This window comes from Vitis riparia, chromosome 16 (genome assembly GCF_004353265.1).
Source record: "Vitis riparia cultivar Riparia Gloire de Montpellier isolate 1030 chromosome 16, EGFV_Vit.rip_1.0, whole genome shotgun sequence".
Classification (NCBI taxonomy): Eukaryota; Viridiplantae; Streptophyta; class Magnoliopsida; order Vitales; family Vitaceae; genus Vitis; species Vitis riparia.
In genome coordinates, this window is record NC_048446.1 from 2,042,061 (window position 1) to 2,060,073 (window position 18,013).

The 18,013-nt window shown below is 36.1% G+C and overlaps 3 protein-coding genes across 3 annotated transcripts; 2 read left to right on the forward strand and 1 right to left on the reverse strand.

Moving 5' to 3' along the window:
- Nucleotides 1-3,649: 3,649 nt before the first annotated feature.
- On the forward strand, nt 3,650-12,128 carry LOC117934125 (B3 domain-containing protein At3g06220-like). The gene is made up of 3 exons (XM_034855756.1): nt 3,650-3,870; nt 11,610-11,919; nt 12,016-12,128. The coding sequence occupies exons 1-3, from the start codon at nt 3,799-3,801 to the stop codon at nt 12,114-12,116; spliced, it is 483 nt and encodes a 160-aa protein (XP_034711647.1). The 5' UTR covers nt 3,650-3,798; the 3' UTR covers nt 12,117-12,128.
- Nucleotides 12,129-12,372: 244 nt separating this feature from the next.
- On the forward strand, nt 12,373-14,467 carry LOC117933925. Its single transcript, XM_034855511.1, has 3 exons — nt 12,373-12,408; nt 13,217-13,226; nt 13,278-14,467. The coding sequence occupies exons 1-3, from the start codon at nt 12,373-12,375 to the stop codon at nt 14,465-14,467; spliced, it is 1,236 nt and encodes a 411-aa protein (XP_034711402.1).
- Nucleotides 14,468-15,520: 1,053 nt separating this feature from the next.
- LOC117933926 lies at nt 15,521-17,616 on the reverse strand. The gene is made up of 3 exons (XM_034855512.1): nt 17,581-17,616; nt 16,762-16,771; nt 15,521-16,710 (listed from the first exon to the last, which is right to left on the reverse strand). The coding sequence occupies exons 1-3, from the start codon at nt 17,614-17,616 to the stop codon at nt 15,521-15,523; spliced, it is 1,236 nt and encodes a 411-aa protein (XP_034711403.1).
- Between the last annotated feature and the right edge of the window lie 397 nt (nt 17,617-18,013).

Genomic DNA, 18,013 nt, shown 5'->3' on the forward strand with positions numbered 1-18,013 from the left:
AGATCTAAATATAATTTCCTAACCCAAATGTATGAACTGTACTGTTGCATATGACATAGAAAAACACATTGTCACCATTAGAGGATGGTTAAGAAGCATCGTACTCTGCTTCAAAGAGCATGAGAGGGATGTTGGCTTCACCAGTGGCTGGGAGATGTGTCACCATCAGAAAGTTTTATAAAATACTCTATTTCTTTTTTTTTTTTTTACAATAGAAAAAAAAAAAGGACTTAACTTGCTCTCCCAAATTCCAAGGATTCTCCCTGAATAAGTGGTTTCCGAACATGTGAGTTTCTCATATGGGATCACTGCAGTTTCCCCAACTCTCTCTCACTTCTTACTCCACTCTACTTCTACCTCAAATGTGGACGCCTCACCATCTAATATGGTTGGCTAGCTCCAACTAAGAACCCCACACAGATAAATATTAAACGTAAACGAAGAAATATATAACTAATTCCAAGATAATAAATATTGAACAACAAATTAATGACGAATTCAACTTAACAAAATATGACATTTTAATGTGTAGATCCGTCAAAGAAGCCCACAAAAATAGGTCCACCAAAATCATATACAGGCGTGACTATATATTTCTATGGACATAGACAAGTCCATACAGCATGTTCAGATTTCAACTTTCTAATTTCATCATTTTCCCAGCCCTCCTTGACCACAAAAGGAAAAGACACGCTCAAAGAAGAAAACAGATTTCTTTTTTCTTAAAAAAGATGAAAATTTAAAATGGCATTAGATACCCAGCTCTATAAAGTCAAAACTTTTATACAGAAATGAAAAAATAAAATAAATTTCATTTCATATTTGAAAATAATTTTAGGAAAATGTTGTGATTGAATTTTTTTTCTTTAGAAATTGTAAAATTAATAAATTGCAGTAATATAAAAATATTCTTATATTAACACGTGCTGTCAGATTGTGAGCATATATAGTTTCTGGGATTCACTAAACAAATAAAACAACCATTATTGGATCCCCGCAATCAATCTGAGATAACTTGATTCTCATTTTCATCCAATCTGCATGCTTACTTAAATCCACAGAAACTTAAGCTTCACCTGAGACCAACTCGGCTCAATAAAACCCGTTGTTGGAGGAGGTTAATCAGAGGTTCCAGCGCATCTACTCCAATTCAGAAGAATATCATATCACCTGAGAAACGAAAAAGCCAATTCAATTCATAGAAAGATAAAATAATAATAACAACAAGAAGAACACTACGACATTTTGAATTATGAAACCTAGAAACAGCAATAAAAATCACTCAATCTTTGAAAGATAAATAAATAGAAAATCATATTCTAGTATGGAGTGGGAAAATGCGAGTCCCCACAGAATGACCTGGCAGAGGAAGCAATCCATGAGAGAAAACCCTAGGAACCTAACGGCATTGGACGTGATACCGCGTTTAAAACTGCCGAAACTATACGGAAACATGAAATGTCGATTCTACCCTGCCGCAGCATAGTTCAGGTGGTCGTGATATCTGGAAGCGTATTTTACCATTTTGGCGCGTGAGATCATCTGCGATTTTAGAAGTATATTTTCAAAATCATTTTTGATTAATGTGGAAATTCTATTAAAATTTAGGAGGGTGAAGCTAGGTAAATAGTAAATATGAAATGAATATTTATACTATAAATTTAAGATTAATATATATTTGATTCAATCCTTAGAAATCGTTAATTTCATTCACCTCTTTCAAAGTTTTATTAAATACATCTGTTTCCTGTAAGTTTAAAATTTCATTATACATCTTATTTTAAGTGAGAGGAGAGATGAGCGAAAATTAAAAAAAATATATATATATTTGATAAAATTTTAAACCCATAAAAACTAATGTATTTAATTGAAATCTTAAAAAAAAAAATTAATGGAATTGTATCTTATGATTTCTGTTTTTAGTAAAAAAAAAATACTATAATATTGAGAATGCTCAATTTGCAATGATTGTAATTCATCGGATGGTGTACAATATTTTCAATAAATGGTTTAACAAAAAGAAGGCATTGTGTAAGTCCAATATCTGATCATTAATGTAGAATACTAATCTTTAAATGAAAATCAAACAAGTCTATAAACAGCTTTTTGCATTAAAAATTTTTAGGATTTGATACCCCTTAAAGGTAAAACTTGAAACAATCTTAAATTTCTAAGAAAAACTTGAGGAATTCAATTTTTTTATGAAATTGATATTCAAATGTGTTACAAAATGTCACAAATCGGGGCTTGCTTGATACCCAATTTAGTATACATTTAAATTTTACACACGTTAAAGTATATCCCATAACATGTTACATTAATCACTGCAATGAAGTTCAAAATTCATTTTCCTTACAAGATTTTCCGATTGATTGCGTTCTTTAATATATATATATATAGGAGAAATCATTATTATTTTGGAGATAAAAACGAAATCAAGAATGTTGGTGCATTTGTTTAATTGATAACTTTATTCTATATTTTACCAATCAAATGTCATTTACTTTCTTGGGTCTTAGCTTTTTTAACAATTTAAGATTCTATTTTTGTTGAGGCAATTCTTACTTGTTCATCAGCTCCTGAAATATGTGACATTCTTGATCCTTTTTTTACTAGTATGCTCGGACTAAAACCATAAATGGGTTATCTCCTCTCAGATGATCTTTTCTACATGTAGAACTAGTGTGAACAGTCTAAACTTCAACCCTTATTTCTTCTAATTATGTTATTGATTCGAATAGATTCAAACTCGTCGAATTTAAGATGAGTATGCATGTTTGCTATTACAACCTCTTGGAATGATAATTACATAATTCGGGTTAAATATAACGTATGACAAAGAAGTTCGAAAGGCATACAAAATGAGAGGGGAATGCTATGATTATTCAAATTGACAAGTGACCATTCAAATATTCTTTTGTACTTTTTTGTTTTCAAACTTCGTTTTGTGTTATTTTTTAAGTAAAAACTTATGTTTTGGAATGCTTTAAATATTGGGAAGTCTCCTAATTGATTGATAAGGTTTTCATCACCCCCAAGCATAAAGACCAAAGACTAGAGGGTCTCTAACAAATTACTCTGAAGCCCTCCGTCTCTAATTAAACATTACGGGTAACGAGGATTAATACAAGAATTTGAAAACGCTTCTTCCATCTCGCCGCTGCCGCCTGCCGCCTGCTGCACCTGCCCCTACTGCGCCTGAATTATTTATAGAGGATTTTGAATTTTGGTGGTTGAGAGGATCACCAATAATAATGTCATGGTCAATGTCAACTGACAGAAGCCATGAAACAGGCTGTCCTCGGATGCTCTGGGTCGTGGAACGAGGGGCTTGAAAAAGAAGCGTTCTTCTTTCTTGACAAAGCTGGAAGAGGGGGGTTTTTCGAGACGCGTTCCATTTCGGTACGATGCAACGTTAAAGGTAAGTTTCCCTTTGTATACCTGCCGCTGCCGCCTGGTGCGCCTATTGCGTGCTGTGCTCAAAACCTCATCATTTTGTGTTTCCCCCATATTCTTCATTGTCCGACCACGTACCTGTACACTCGTGTTAACCACACTCTACATCCCAAATCACCCATTGGGAAGTGCAACCACGCGCCATAGATGAGGATGAGGCCACTGTGTCTAACACAACTGGCCGTCTCTTGCTTTTCTTGCTTCTGGTTTCACAAATGGCTCTGTGTTTTTTCTGATATAAGTAGGTGTGACCTTGTGACCTGAAACAATAGGGTTTCCCTTCTAGCTCATATACTCACCTATTCTCTGGTTTGTGGAGTGTTTTTTTTTGTTGTTGATCTGATGAGTTCACCACCAAGAGAGTTGCCTGAATTCTGCAACGTGTATCTCCCAGAGTACAGCTCGGACAGACTGGTAATCAGCTCTCTTTGATGCCCTTGTTGTATAGAAGATATTCCACATTTTCTAGGTCTCGGTTCTCTGTTTGCCCTTTTCTTTGTTGGGCTCTTGAAAGGTTAATGCATGGTTTGTAGCTTTGAATGTTTAAAAACATGGTGGCTTTACCCTTGTGAGGTTGACTGATTGTAGGATTTGTAAATTTTCCAATTTGTTTGCTTATTTGACTGGCATTTTGGACTTTGATGATGGCATGTGTTTTTGAGCTTTGATAGGTTTAATTAGGGTAATTTTAATTTCATAAGCCATTTTGTATAGGGAAATGTAGTATTATGTAAAAAAGAAAAAAGAATAAAAAGGCAGATCATGCATTATTCATAGGATGAGTGTAACATAATGTGATGTTGTGTTAGGTTATATATGTAAAAATAACTTTTTTGTTTTATGTTTTGAGTGGTTGTCATGCTTCCACGTGGAGAGATTTACTCAGGTTAAATCTCTTTGCATCTGGTTTAAATTCTGGTGACTGTACAACAAAGAATTGAAGAACCGAGAATACAAAGTGAAAGAAAAAGGGTCCTCTGTTTTTTGTGTGGACTGTCATAACTCCTCTGTTCCCAGCTCTATTCTCAAGTGTTATTCTTCCATTTTTTCTTTCTATAGCCTTTCTCTGTTTCAGGCTGAAACTGCAGCCAACATAATTGGTATCAGAGCAACCCATTTCACGAATCCACCTCTCAATCTAATCTTCGATCCACCTTGCTGTTTCCAATCTGATCTAATCCACTTCTTCTTTTCAAGCCCTTTTATCTCTTAAAACATGCCTCTTGTGTATGGAATTTTAAGAAATTTCCTCTGTTTTGGAAAGAGAGGATACTAGGGTTTCTTTTAATCTGAAGACCAAAATCCGAACCTACAATGCAGCTGAATTGGTGATGTTGCTGTGCAATCAGATTCTGTAGCTAGAAACCCTCAATCTTGAAGCAGACGGACCAAGGACTTGAAGGGTAGATCAATGGCCAGCACAAGTGTTACAAGTATGAGTTCTCAACCTTCTTCTATTCCATTATTTGAAGGAGAAAATTATGACTTTTGGTGCGTAAAAATGAAAACTTTATTTATGTCTCAAGATGTTTGGGATTTGGTTGAAAATGGTTTTGATGAACCTGACAAAGTGATTACACTAACTCCGGTTGAAAAAGATCAGTTGAAAGAATTGAAAAAAATGGATGCAAAAGCTCTCTTATTTATTCAACAAGGTGTTGGTAATAACATCTTTCCAAGAATTATGAGAGCCTCAAAAGCTAAAGAAGCATGGGACATCCTTCAACAGGAGTTCCAAGGAGACAAAAGAACCCGGTCAGTAAAGCTTCAAGCTTTAAGAAGAGAGCTGGAAAATATGAAAATGAAGGAGAATGAAACTCTAAATGAGTTTTCTTCCAAATTTATGGAGTTAGTAAATCAGATGAAGTCATATGGTGAAGAAATTAGTGATAAAAGAATTGTTGAGAAACTGTTGATCAGTCTACCTAACAAATTTGACCCAATTGTGGCTGTGATTGAAGAAACAAAAGATCTCTCACTACTCAGTGTACAAGAGCTGTTTGGGTCTTTAAAAACTTATGAACAGAGATTGTTGAGGCATTCTGAAAAATCAGTAGAAAGTGCATTCCAATCAAAAATAAGCCTTAACTCCAGAAATGTTGAAAGGAAACCTATAAGCAATGAAAATAGAAGTGATTCATCTAGAGGTGGCAGAACTGGACGAGGAAGAGCAAGAGGAAGAGATGGAAGAGGTAGAGGAAGATTCAGCTATGGAAGAAAGTTCACTAACGAGGAAGGCTCATCATTCTCAAAGTGTAATATTTGTAAAAGAAGCAGTCATGTTGAAAAAGATTGTTGGTTCAAAGGGAAGCCTCAATGCTTCAATTGTAAAAAATTTGGGCATGTCCAAAAAGATTGCAGATTTAAGAACAATCAACAAGCAAGCTGTGCTGAGGAGAAAGAGGCTGATGAAAACATGTTTTATGCTTGTCAAAGTGCTGCGGAGCAAAAGAATAATGTGTGGTTCCTTGACAGTGGCTGTACAAACCACATGACTAGTAACAAAAATATTTTCCTTGACATGGATACAACCATCAACTCACAAGTCAAAATGGGTAATGGTGATTTAGTGAATGTTAAAGGGAAAGGCACAATTGGCATCCAAACTAAAGTGGGAACCAAGTACATTAGAGATGTTCTTCTTGTACCAGCCTTGGAGCAAAATTTGTTGAGTGTGGGACAGCTAGTAGAGCATGGGTATAAACTTCACTTTGAAGATAATGAGTGCACCATTTATGATAAGGAGCGGAGAAGAAATTTAGTGAAGAAGATAAAGATGGAGAAAAATAGAAGCTTTCCAATTGTCTTCAAATATGCTGAAAATGTGGCTTTGAGAATGGAAGATGTTGAAGAAGCTTGGTTGTGGCATAGAAGATTTGGGCATTTGAACTTCAATAGCTTGAAGATGCTTTGTCAAAGGAAGATGGTACAAGGATTGCCAAACACCATTGAAGAAAAGAATGAAGTATGTGACGGTTGTGCTCTTGGGAAGCATCATAGACAATCATTTCCAAAGGGAGTCGCTTGGAGAGCAAAGAAGGTGTTGGAGTTAGTTCACACTGATATATGTGGACCCATGTCTACACCTTCTCAAGGCAACAACAAGTACTTTGTATTGTTTATTGATGATTTTACAAGAATGACTTGGGTGTTCTTCATGAAGCAAAAATCAGAAGTGTTCTCTATCTTTAAAAAATTCAAGAGTTTTGTTGAAAAGCAAAGTGGTTGCTACATAAAGACCTTGAGAAGTGACAGAGGAATGGAATATACTTCAAGCCAATTTGGTAATTTTTGTGAAGATGAAGGGGTTGAGAGACAGCTTACTATTGCATATACTCCTCAACAAAATGGGGTAGTTGAAAGGAAGAATCAAACGGTTATGGAAATGGCCAGAGCTATGTTATATGAGAAGGGTTTGCCTAAAATTTTTTGGGCTGAAGCAGTTAACACTGCTGTGTATCTTTTGAATAGATGCCCAACAAAAGCATTATTGAACAAAACTCCGATTGAAGCATGGAGTGGAAGAAAACCATCTGTTAGACACTTCAAAGTGTTTGGGTGTTTATGTTATTCACAAGTTCCAAAGGAAAGAAGGAGCAAGCTGGATGAAACAAGTGAAAAGTGCATCTTCATGGGTTATAGTTCACAGTCAAAGGGTTATAGGCTGTATAATTTGAAAACCAACAAGCTGATCATAAGTAGAGATGTTATTTTTGATGAAAAAGCTACTTGGAATTGGGAAGAAGGTAAAATTTTGAAGAAAACAATTCTTGTTGATGAACTTCAAACAAAAGCACCAATTGAAACTGGAAATGGCAGCACTTCAACTTCATCACCTCAAGAATCCCCAAGATCAGTTCCATTATCTCCCTCAATCGAGTCTCCAACTTCAAGCTCGTCATCACCATCCTCAACTCCAAGAAAAATGAGAAGTTTGACTGATGTTTATGAGAGATGCAATTTGTGCATTGTTGAACCTCAAAGTTTCGAAGAGGCAATAAAAGATGAAGATTGGAGGAAAGCAATGGAAAAAGAAATTGATGTCATTGAGAAAAATGAAACATGGCAGCTGGTTGAAAAGCCAAAAGACAAAGAAATCATTGGGGTGAAATGGATTTTTAGGGTGAAATACCATTCTGATGGTAGAGTTCAAAGGCTTAAAGCTAGATTGGTTGCAAAAGGCTATTCACAATAGCCGGGTGTTGATTTCCATGAGACCTTTGCTCCAGTTGCTCGCCTTGATACTATTAGAACTATTATTGCAGTGGCTGCTCAAAAAGGTTGGTTGTTGTACCAACTTGACATAAAATCTGCATTTTTGAATGGAAAGCTGGAAGAAGAGATCTATGTTGAACAACCTCAAGGCTTTGTTGTTGATGGAGAAGAAAACAAAGTTTACAAGTTAAAGAAAGCCTTATATGGTTTGAAACAAGCTCCCCGTGCCTGGTACACTCAAATTGACAACTACTTCATTGAAAATGGTTTCATTAGAAGCAAAAGTGAGCCTACCCTCTATGTGAAGAGCAAAGATAATTCCCAAATCCTTATTGTTGCTCTTTATGTTGATGATTTGATTTTTACTGGAAATGATGAGAAGATGGTTGAAAAATTTAGAAATGAAATGATGAAAAAATATGAAATGAGTGATATGGGATTGTTGCATTATTTTTTGGGAATTGAAGTCTATCAAGAAGAAGATGGTGTGTTTATTTGTCAAAAGAGGTATGTTGAACATATCCTCAAAAAGTTTGGCATGGCTGGTTGTAATCCTGTATCTACTCCTTTAGTTGTGAATGAAAAGTTGAGGAAAGAAGATGGAGGGAAGATGGTTGATGAAACTCACTTTAGAAGTCTTGTTGGAAATCTGTTGTATCTCACTGCAACTAGACCTGACATCATGTTTGCAGCAAGCTTGCTGTCAAGATTCATGCATTATCCTAGTCATTTACATCTTGGAGCAGCAAAAAGAGTCATGAGATATTTGCAAGGCACGGTTGAACTTGGAATAAAATATTTCAGGAACATTGAAGTGAAGCTAATTGGCCATTGTGATAGTGATTGGGGTGGCTGTATTGATGACATGAAAAGCACATCAGGCTATGCATTCTCCCTTGGTTCAGGTGCTATATCTTGGGTCTCAAAAAAGCAAGGCTCAGTGGCTCAATCATCTACTGAAGCAGAGTATATTTCAGCTTCACTGGCAACTTCTCAAGCCATATGGTTGAGAAGAATTTTAGAAGACATCAAGGAGAAGCAAAATGAAGCAACATATCTACTTTGTGACAACAAATCTGCTATAGCCATTGCAAAAAACTATGTTTTTCATAGTAGGACTAGGCATATTGCAGTGAAGTATCATTTTATTAAAGAAGCTATTTCAGATGGTGAGGTTCAATTGATGTACTGTAAATCAGAGGAACAGGTTGCTGATATCTTCACTAAAGCATTGCCTTTGGAGAAGCTTGTTCACTTCCGAAAGCTTTTGGGAGTAGAGAAACATCACATTAGGGGGGAGAATGTAACATAATGTGATGTTGTGTTAGGTTATATATGTAAAAATAACTTTTTTGTTTTATGTTTTGAGTGGTTGTCATGCTTCCACGTGGAGAGATTTACTCAGGTTAAATCTCCTTGCATCTGGTTTAAATTCTGGTGACTGTACAACAAAGAATTGAAGAACCGAGAATACAAAGTGAAAGAAAAAGGGTCCTCTGTTTTTTGTGTGGACTGTCATAACTCCTCTGTTCCCAGCTCTATTCTCAAGTGTTACTCTTCCATTGTTTCTTTCTATAGCCTTTCTCTGTTTCAGGCTGAAACTGCAGCCAACAATGAGATTGTCTAGTGGAGTTATGAATACCATGTTGTTGTGGGGCTTTCAGGAGATGACTGCGTAGTCTTCATAGATATCGGATTGAATAATGGAACAAACAAGAAAGAAAGAAAGAAAGAAAGAGAAGTCAAGAGAAAGAATGGATAATCAGGGTTGGATATGCCTCTGGTGACGATTTGTCAACACCAAGTAATTTACCAATTCATGTACGTTGGAGTTCGACATTTTGCCTTGAGGATACATGGTCCTTAGTGTCTAGTTCTTTGTCCTGACTATGGAGACTTCTCTCCTAAGAATACCCAACCAATCGGTTTGAGGTTTTGAGCTCCTCAATGAAAGCTACTTTTATGTCAAGGTGATTTGGTTGAGAGTTCAAGTGACATTTGACAATTTTCGGAATGCAAGAGGTGACAAATGTGGTAACCAAAATACCCACTTGAAAAATCAATAAGTGAAATCATTTAGGCTATGTTTGGTTCCCGAAAATGTCAAGGAAAGGAAAAAAAAATACAAAGGAAAATGATTTTCTTTAGTTTGGATGACATGGAAAATATGATGGAAAAAAATACGAAGGAAAATATTAAAGAAAATATTGTAATATTTTCTCTGTTATTTTCCTTAAAAATAATGAGGAAAATATAAGAGAAAAAGAGAAAAAGAGCAGGGAAAATGGGAGGAAAATTTTGTCGGGCTCTTGTTCGAGGCTTCATCTCTAACTTCTTCATTAGTGGCTATGGCTTCTCACCGTCATCACCATTATCGCAAACAACAACCCAGAGAATCTCATGAACCACATCATCTTCAAGGGGTAAACCTTCGCTCCGAGCACCTTCTTCTCCGATTTAAACTCAAACAATGGGTTTGTAACCAAAGAAGCCAAAGAAGAGAAAATAAATCCTAGGGTGCCTCTGCGGTTGACTAGGGTCTTTAGGGAAAGAAAATGAAAAATTGATTGAATCAAGCGTCCCTTTTCTCTGTATCTAAGGCCAGATGCCGTGGGAACGAGCTACATTTGAGGAAAGAGGAAGCAGAGAGAGCAGAATCCATGTAAGGAAAACCCTCCAAAATGACGTCGCGGCCGTCGTGGGGGTCGACGAGCGTTAATCTGCGCCAACGGTGCAATCTAATCCTCTCTCTTTCCCTTGTCTTTCTATTTCTATCACTTTCTAGGAGAAGGTGAAAGAGCAGAGAGGCACAAGTAGAGAGAGGGGCTTTCCTTTCTAGCTTCTTCCACCATAGAAATCCACGGCCAAACATCATCATCATAATAATAAAAATAAATAAATGATGATGAATAATAATAGAAATAATAGTAATTTCCATTTAGGAATATGGATATTTTTTGGAATACGAATTTTTTATATGGCCATAGCATTGTAGAGGGAAACCACTAGTTATGATTATCCTGTATTGAAATGACCTTTGCACTCATGCCCCACCCCTTCACACAGTCCATCGTCCATACTCCCGAGTACATCTTTCTCTCACTTGTACTCTTTCGCACGTCACCCCTTCCTTCATTTTTGGGATATTGTATATTATTATCTAGCTTTTTAATGAAGGTGAGTGGTGTAGATTTTGCTTACCCATTTTGCCATTGGATTAGTGTAGTTTGTGATAAGGACATAATAGATGTATATTCCTTTAGCAAGGTGTATAGAGGTCTTATAGAAAGTGTATCAATACAATGTTAATTTGCAGTACGAGAGCATAAATGCATTGTTAATTTACTGGAAATTTAGTTGCTTGCTTGTGATTTTTAGGATTATTGAATTTGGTTTATCAAAGCATTGATTTTCATATAAATTCCTGTGAGTAAGGAGCAATGTTTTGAGTTAGGATGTAAGTTAGTTATATGTTTTTGCAAGAGTTTTGTAAAACTGATTTTTAGAAAATAAGAGCACAAAATTTATTTTATTATTCAACAAATTGATAACCATTTAAGACAAATTATTGATTGTGTTTTCCTTTCATTTTTTCTTGACTTTTTTTCGTGGTTAACCAAATAAAAGAAAATGAATTCTTTTTTTTTTTCCCTTGAATTTTCCATGGATAACCAAACAAGTGAAAAAAATTTATATTCCTTTCCTTAGCTTTTTTTTTCCTTCCATTTTTCCTCCCAATTTTCTTTCTTTCGCATTTTCCGGGAACCAAACATAACCTTAATGTACAACAACAGTATACATCTTTGAACCCACAAGAAATGATGAAAATAAAGAGAATAGAAATAAAGGGATCCCATATAATATTGGTAAACATAATCTATTATTAATTGTTATTATGATTGACTATTTTCCGCTGATTTGCCTACTTTATTGATAAGCTCATCCCAACAGCTTTTTTAGGGCACTTTAATGGCGTTGTGCCTGAAAAGGCCATCCTCAGAGGATTTTCTGGGAGAGTTTGGCTCATGGAGGTAGGCTTAATTGGAAAGGATGTGTACTTTCTGAACGGTTGGCAGCGATTTCGGACAGATAATTCCCTAGAGGAGGGGGTCTTTTTGGTTTTCCGTTATGATGGCAGTCATATATTTGATTTTAAATTGTTTGGGAGAAATCAATGTGAAAAGATAGAGACTGACAACGATCAACTTCAAGCTCAGATGCAAGAAACAGAGCCCTTTCAACAGTTAGGTTGGTTTTCCATTTCTCTTTCTTTTAAAAATAAGGTGGATCTCCCTTTTATCTATTTTATCCACAGCTGCTACATTAATGATCCTATTACTACAGTTAGGTTGCATTTTCTGAGCCTGCCAAGGATAAAAGAAAGCTTGGAGTGGCTTGTTGGAACTACCCACATAATGCTAAAGAGTTTTACCATGGGATATTGACGTAAAAGTGGTTTTCGGGTCTCCTATTTATTTCTAGTTTGCACTATTTTAAGGATCCTAACCATAAGTTTGCATGAAATATCAAACTATTAGAACTACAGTTCCTTTGTAGTCATTTCAGGGAATGCTATTCATGAAACTTTGTAATTTCATGACCTTTGTCTGTCATAAACTTTAAAGGGGGTCTCTCCTTATTATTGATTTTTAATTTCATCAGGTTTTTCTTCATAGTTAAGACTCTATGCTGCCTACGGTCATGTATCAAATATTGATTGAAGTATCCAGGGTCAAGGTTCATTAAAATCTCAACTGGAATTCCAATATCAATTGGGAAAAATCATGGAATAAGAAGCAAAACTTGGAGATTTTTAGGCGAACCCTTGGAAAGTGTCAACAGATACAATGATTTAGCGGTAAAATATTGGAAAGAAAAAATATATATGATAAGTATGTGGTTTGCATGTTGAAAATATGTGTACTGCTGAGATATAAAGAACACAAGAAAATGTAATATCATTTAAGTTTAATGATTTAATTATGTGAACATTATAAAATCTTTAGACAGGATTGATTTATATGTTAGGAGTGCAATACATGGATCCAGCACCATAACTTCCCCGGTTCAAAAGCTTTGAGTCTAGATACCTTCTTGAATTGTCTCCTCGACACCACCTTTTAGCTTCACCACAAATTCTAAAGAGGTGGTGTAAGGTTGGTGAACCTTCTAGCTTAAAGATGTAATCATCCAGGCATGTCAAAATTCTTAGGTTTAGTTTCATTAAATGAGAATTGGAACTTCTTGATTCTTACCATGACTTGTAGTGAAAATTGTTGATGGCCAACAACCAATTGCTCTTATACGACAAGTTGACAGAACAAAATATTGCGTGATGTACAACATTGCTTTCTGAGGTACTCTTTTTAAATAAATCTACCACTTCCTCCCACAAATCCCCTATGTTGTTCGAGATTTGGGATGTCTAGCGTTCTTGGACCTCCCTTGTTGTTAAAAGGCCCATAGAAGTGTTGATTTTGGCTTGCCCTATACTCTGAAAGAGAAGTTGTTACTATTGACTGTTGATGTTCATTTTCCCCTTCAGATAAATGCTGGTGATTTAATAACTGGTCTGTGTTGAACATGCGTACTTATCTTTGTTGCAGTGACATCTAGTTCTATCATTCCATGGGTTTGTCCTCAGCCAGGAAAGGAAGTTGACCAAGAAGTGGGAAAAAAATCCCCTTTCGCCTTACCCAAAAGAAAAAGGAAAGCAGCTAAATTGCCTGTAACAACCATATATAGGCCACGCACTCGACAGTCTACGAAATGGTTTACCCGATTCAATGCTGATGATACAAGCATCATTGACTTGTGTTCCCTGAGCAAAGAATCAGAAACAAGTGATCCAACAAACCAGGATTTTGGAAGTACCAATGATTTTAAGTGTGATAAAGTTTCTAGCCACCAAGTTCCCATTTCTCCTGGAGGTATTCTTCTTGCTTACTGCAACTCCCCTGTTTCCTGTGGTGCACGCTGTACAGAACTCACTCAAGGATCAGAAGACAATATGATTCCTGAAGATTTTGATAACTTTGTCGATTCTCTGGATGATATGCTGGCTGAGCCTCTACCTGAAGCACTATTATCCCCATCTGCAACTGATAATTATCAAGCTTCTGAAGATGAAATTGCTAAGGCTCGAATAAAACTTTCTTCCTTGCTTGCTATGGATTTCCATCTTTTGGTTTCCTCCAAAGACCTTAAAGAACTTGCATTGCTGTCATCCAAGCTTCAAAAGGATCCTAGCCTTGATGCTGATCAACTTTCTAAACTAAAGCTCATTGAAGAAATTCCAGTTACTGGTAAGGTTTTTTTGGAGGCCATGCAAATCAAAGAGGAAGTTAACAAATTCTTTGCAGACCTGACTTCCAGCATGGACAAGGCTACTTCACTAAGGAATGAATACAATGCATCAAAGGAGGATATTGCCATGCTACAGGTTGATATAAATTCCAGCTTATCAACCTTAGAAGAAATTGATGATCAAATTGCTAAACTTCAATCCAGACGAGCTGAGCTGAGTACTGCCCTCAAGATTAAAAATAAGGAAGTAGCTAAGTTGATCTCTACTCAGAGAATGGTAGCTGATTCTCTTCCCAAAGTTGTGCATGAGGTTCAGCTTGCAAACTCTAAAAAGCTAGAATGGGAGCAGAAGAAGAAAAATGCTTTGAAGCGAGAGGCCGAAATCCTTGCGAAATTTGCTCCTCTAAGAGGGTTATCTTTGAAGAATGTTGGAATGAAGGAAAATTCTGGGGAAGAAATAGATCCATACTTGGACCAATTTGTTTTATGATGTAGTTTATTCTCCCCCGGTAGTAGACTCTATTCTTGTAGTAGGTACTATGACATGATTTGAAGCAATTATCATTCATGCACTGCTTGCTAATTAAGAGGCTTGTCTGCTATTGTTGAATTTCATTTTTGGAATGCTTGCCTTTTGTTAGAGACCCTCTAGTCTTTGGTCTTTATGCTTGGGGTGATGAAAACCTTATCAATCAATTACGAGACTTCCCAATATTTAAAGCATTCCAAAACATAAGTTTTTACTTAAAAAATAACACAAAACGAAGTTTGAAAACAAAAAAGTACAAAAGAATATTTGAATGGTCACTTGTCAATTTGAATAATCACAGCATTCCCCTTTCATTTTGTATGCCTTTCGAACTTCTTTGTCATACGTTATATTTAACCCGAATTATGTAATTATCATTCCAACCCTTATTTCTTCCAATTATGTTATTGATTCGAATAGATTCAAACTCGTCGAATTTAAGATGAGTATGCATGTTTGCTATTACAACCTCTTGGAATGATAATTACATAATTCGGGTTAAAGAGGTTGTAATAGCAAACATGCATACTCATCTTAAATTCGACGAGTTTGAATCTATTCGAATCAATAACATAATTGGAAGAAATAAGGGTTGGAATGATAATTACATAATTCGGGTTAAATATAACGTATGACAAAGAAGTTCGAAAGGCATACAAATGAGAGGGGAATGCTGTGATTATTCAAATTGACAAGTGACCATTCAAATATTCTTTTGTACTTTTTTGTTTTCAAACTTCGTTTTGTGTTATTTTTTAAGTAAAAACTTATGTTTTGGAATGCTTTAAATATTGGGAAGTCTCGTAATTGATTGATAAGGTTTTCATCACCCCCAAGCATAAAGACCAAAGACTAGAGGGTCTCTAACAAAAGGCAAGCATTCCAAAAATGAAATTCAACAATAGCAGACAAGCCTCTTAATTAGCAAGCAGTGCATGAATGATAATTGCTTCAAATCATGTCATAGTACCTACTACAAGAATAGAGTCTACTACCGGGGGAGAATAAACTACATCATAAAACAAATTGGTCCAAGTATGGATCTATTTCTTCCCCAGAATTTTCCTTCATTCCAACATTCTTCAAAGATAACCCTCTTAGAGGAGCAAATTTCGCAAGGATTTCGGCCTCTCGCTTCAAAGCATTTTTCTTCTTCTGCTCCCATTCTAGCTTTTTAGAGTTTGCAAGCTGAACCTCATGCACAACTTTGGGAAGAGAATCAGCTACCATTCTCTGAGTAGAGATCAACTTAGCTACTTCCTTATTTTTAATCTTGAGGGCAGTACTCAGCTCAGCTCGTCTGGATTGAAGTTTAGCAATTTGATCATCAATTTCTTCTAAGGTTGATAAGCTGGAATTTATATCAACCTGTAGCATGGCAATATCCTCCTTTGATGCATTGTATTCATTCCTTAGTGAAGTAGCCTTGTCCATGCTGGAAGTCAGGTCTGCAAAGAATTTGTTAACTTCCTCTTTGATTTGCATGGCCTCCAAAAAAACCTTACCAGTAACTGGAATTTCTTCAATGAGCTTTAGTTTAGAAAGTTGATCAGCATCAAGGCTAGGATCCTTTTGAAGCTTGGATGACAGCAATGCAAGTTCTTTAAGGTCTTTGGAGGAAACCAAAAGATGGAAATCCATAGCAAGCAAGGAAGAAAGTTTTATTCGAGCCTCAGCAATTTCATCTTCAGAAGCTTGATAATTATCAGTTGCAGATGGGGATAATAGTGCTTCAGGTAGAGGCTGAGCCAGCATATCATCCAGAGAATCGACAAAGTTATCAAAATCTTCAGGAATCATATTGTCTTCTGATCCTTGAGTGAGTTCTGTACAGGGTGCACCACAGGAAACAGGGGAGTTGCAGTAAGCAAGAAGAATACCTCCAGGAGAAATGGGAACTTGGTGGCTAGAAACTTGATCACACTTAAAATCATTGGTACTTCCAAAATCCTGGTTTGTTGGATCACTTGTTTCTGATTCTTTGCTCAGGGAACACAAGTCAATGATGCCTATATCATCAGCATTGAATCGGGTAAACCATTTCGTAGACTGTTGAGTGTGTGGCCTATATATGGTTGTTATAGGCAATTTAGCTGCTTTCCTTTTTCTTCTGGGTAAGGCGAAAGGGGATTTTTTTCCCACTTCTTGGTCAACTTCCTTTCCTGGCTGAGGACAAACCCATGGAATGATAGAACTAGGTGTCACTGCAACAAAGATAAGTACGCATGTTCAACACAGACCAGTTATTAAATCACCAGCATTTATCTGAAGGGGAAAATGAACATCAACAGTCAATAGTAACAACTTCTCTTTCAGAGTATAGGGCAAGCCAAAATCAACACTTCTATGGGCCTTTTAACAACAAGGGAGGTCCAAGAACGCTAGACATCCCAAATCTCGAACAACATAGGGGATTTGTGGGAGGAAGTGGTAGATTTATTTAAAAAGAGTACCTCAGAAAGCAATGTTGTACATCACGCAATATTTTGTTCTGTCAACTTGTCGTATAAGAGCAATTGGTTGTTGGCCATCAACAATTTTCACTACAAGTCATGGTAAGAATCAAGAAGTTCCAATTCTCATTTAATGAAACTAAACCTAAGAATTTTGACATGCCTGGATGATTACATCTTTAAGCTAGAAGGTTCACCAACCTTACACCACCTCTTTAGAATTTGTGGTGAAGCTAAAAGGTGGTGTCGAGGAGACAATTCAAGAAGGTATATAGACTCAAAGATTTTGAACCGGGGAAGTTATGGTGCTGAATCCATGTATTGCACTCCTAACATATAAATCAATCCTGTCTAAAGATTTTATAATGTTCACATAATTAAATCATTAAACTTAAATGATATTACATTTGCTTGTGTTCTTTATATCTCAGCAGTACACATATTTTCAACATGCAAACCACATACTTATCATATATATTTTTTTCTTTCCAATATTTTACCGCTAAATCATTGTATCTGTTGACACTTTCCAAGGGTTCGCCTAAAAATCTCCAAGTTTTGCTTCTTATTCCATGATTTTTCCCAATTGATATTGGAATTCCAGTTGAGATTTTAATGAACCTTGACCCTGGATACTTCAATCAATATTTGATACATGACCGTAGGCAGCATAGAGTCTTAACTATGAAGAAAAACCTGAAGAAATTAAAAATCAATAATAAGGAGAGACCCCCTTTAAAGTTTATGACAGACAAAGGTCATGAAATTACAAAGTTTCATGAATAGCATTCCCTGAAATGACTACAAAGGAACTGTAGTTCTAATAGTTTGATATTTCATGCAAACTTATGGTTAGGATCCTTAAAATAGTGCAAACTAGAAATAAATAGGAGACCCGAAAACCACTTTTACGTCAATATCCCATGGTAAAACTCTTTAGCATTATGTGGGTAGTTCCAACAAGCCACTCCAAGCTTTCTTTTATCCTTGGCAGGCTCAGAAAATGCAACCTAACTGTAGTAATAGGATCATTAATGTAGCAGCTGTGGATAAA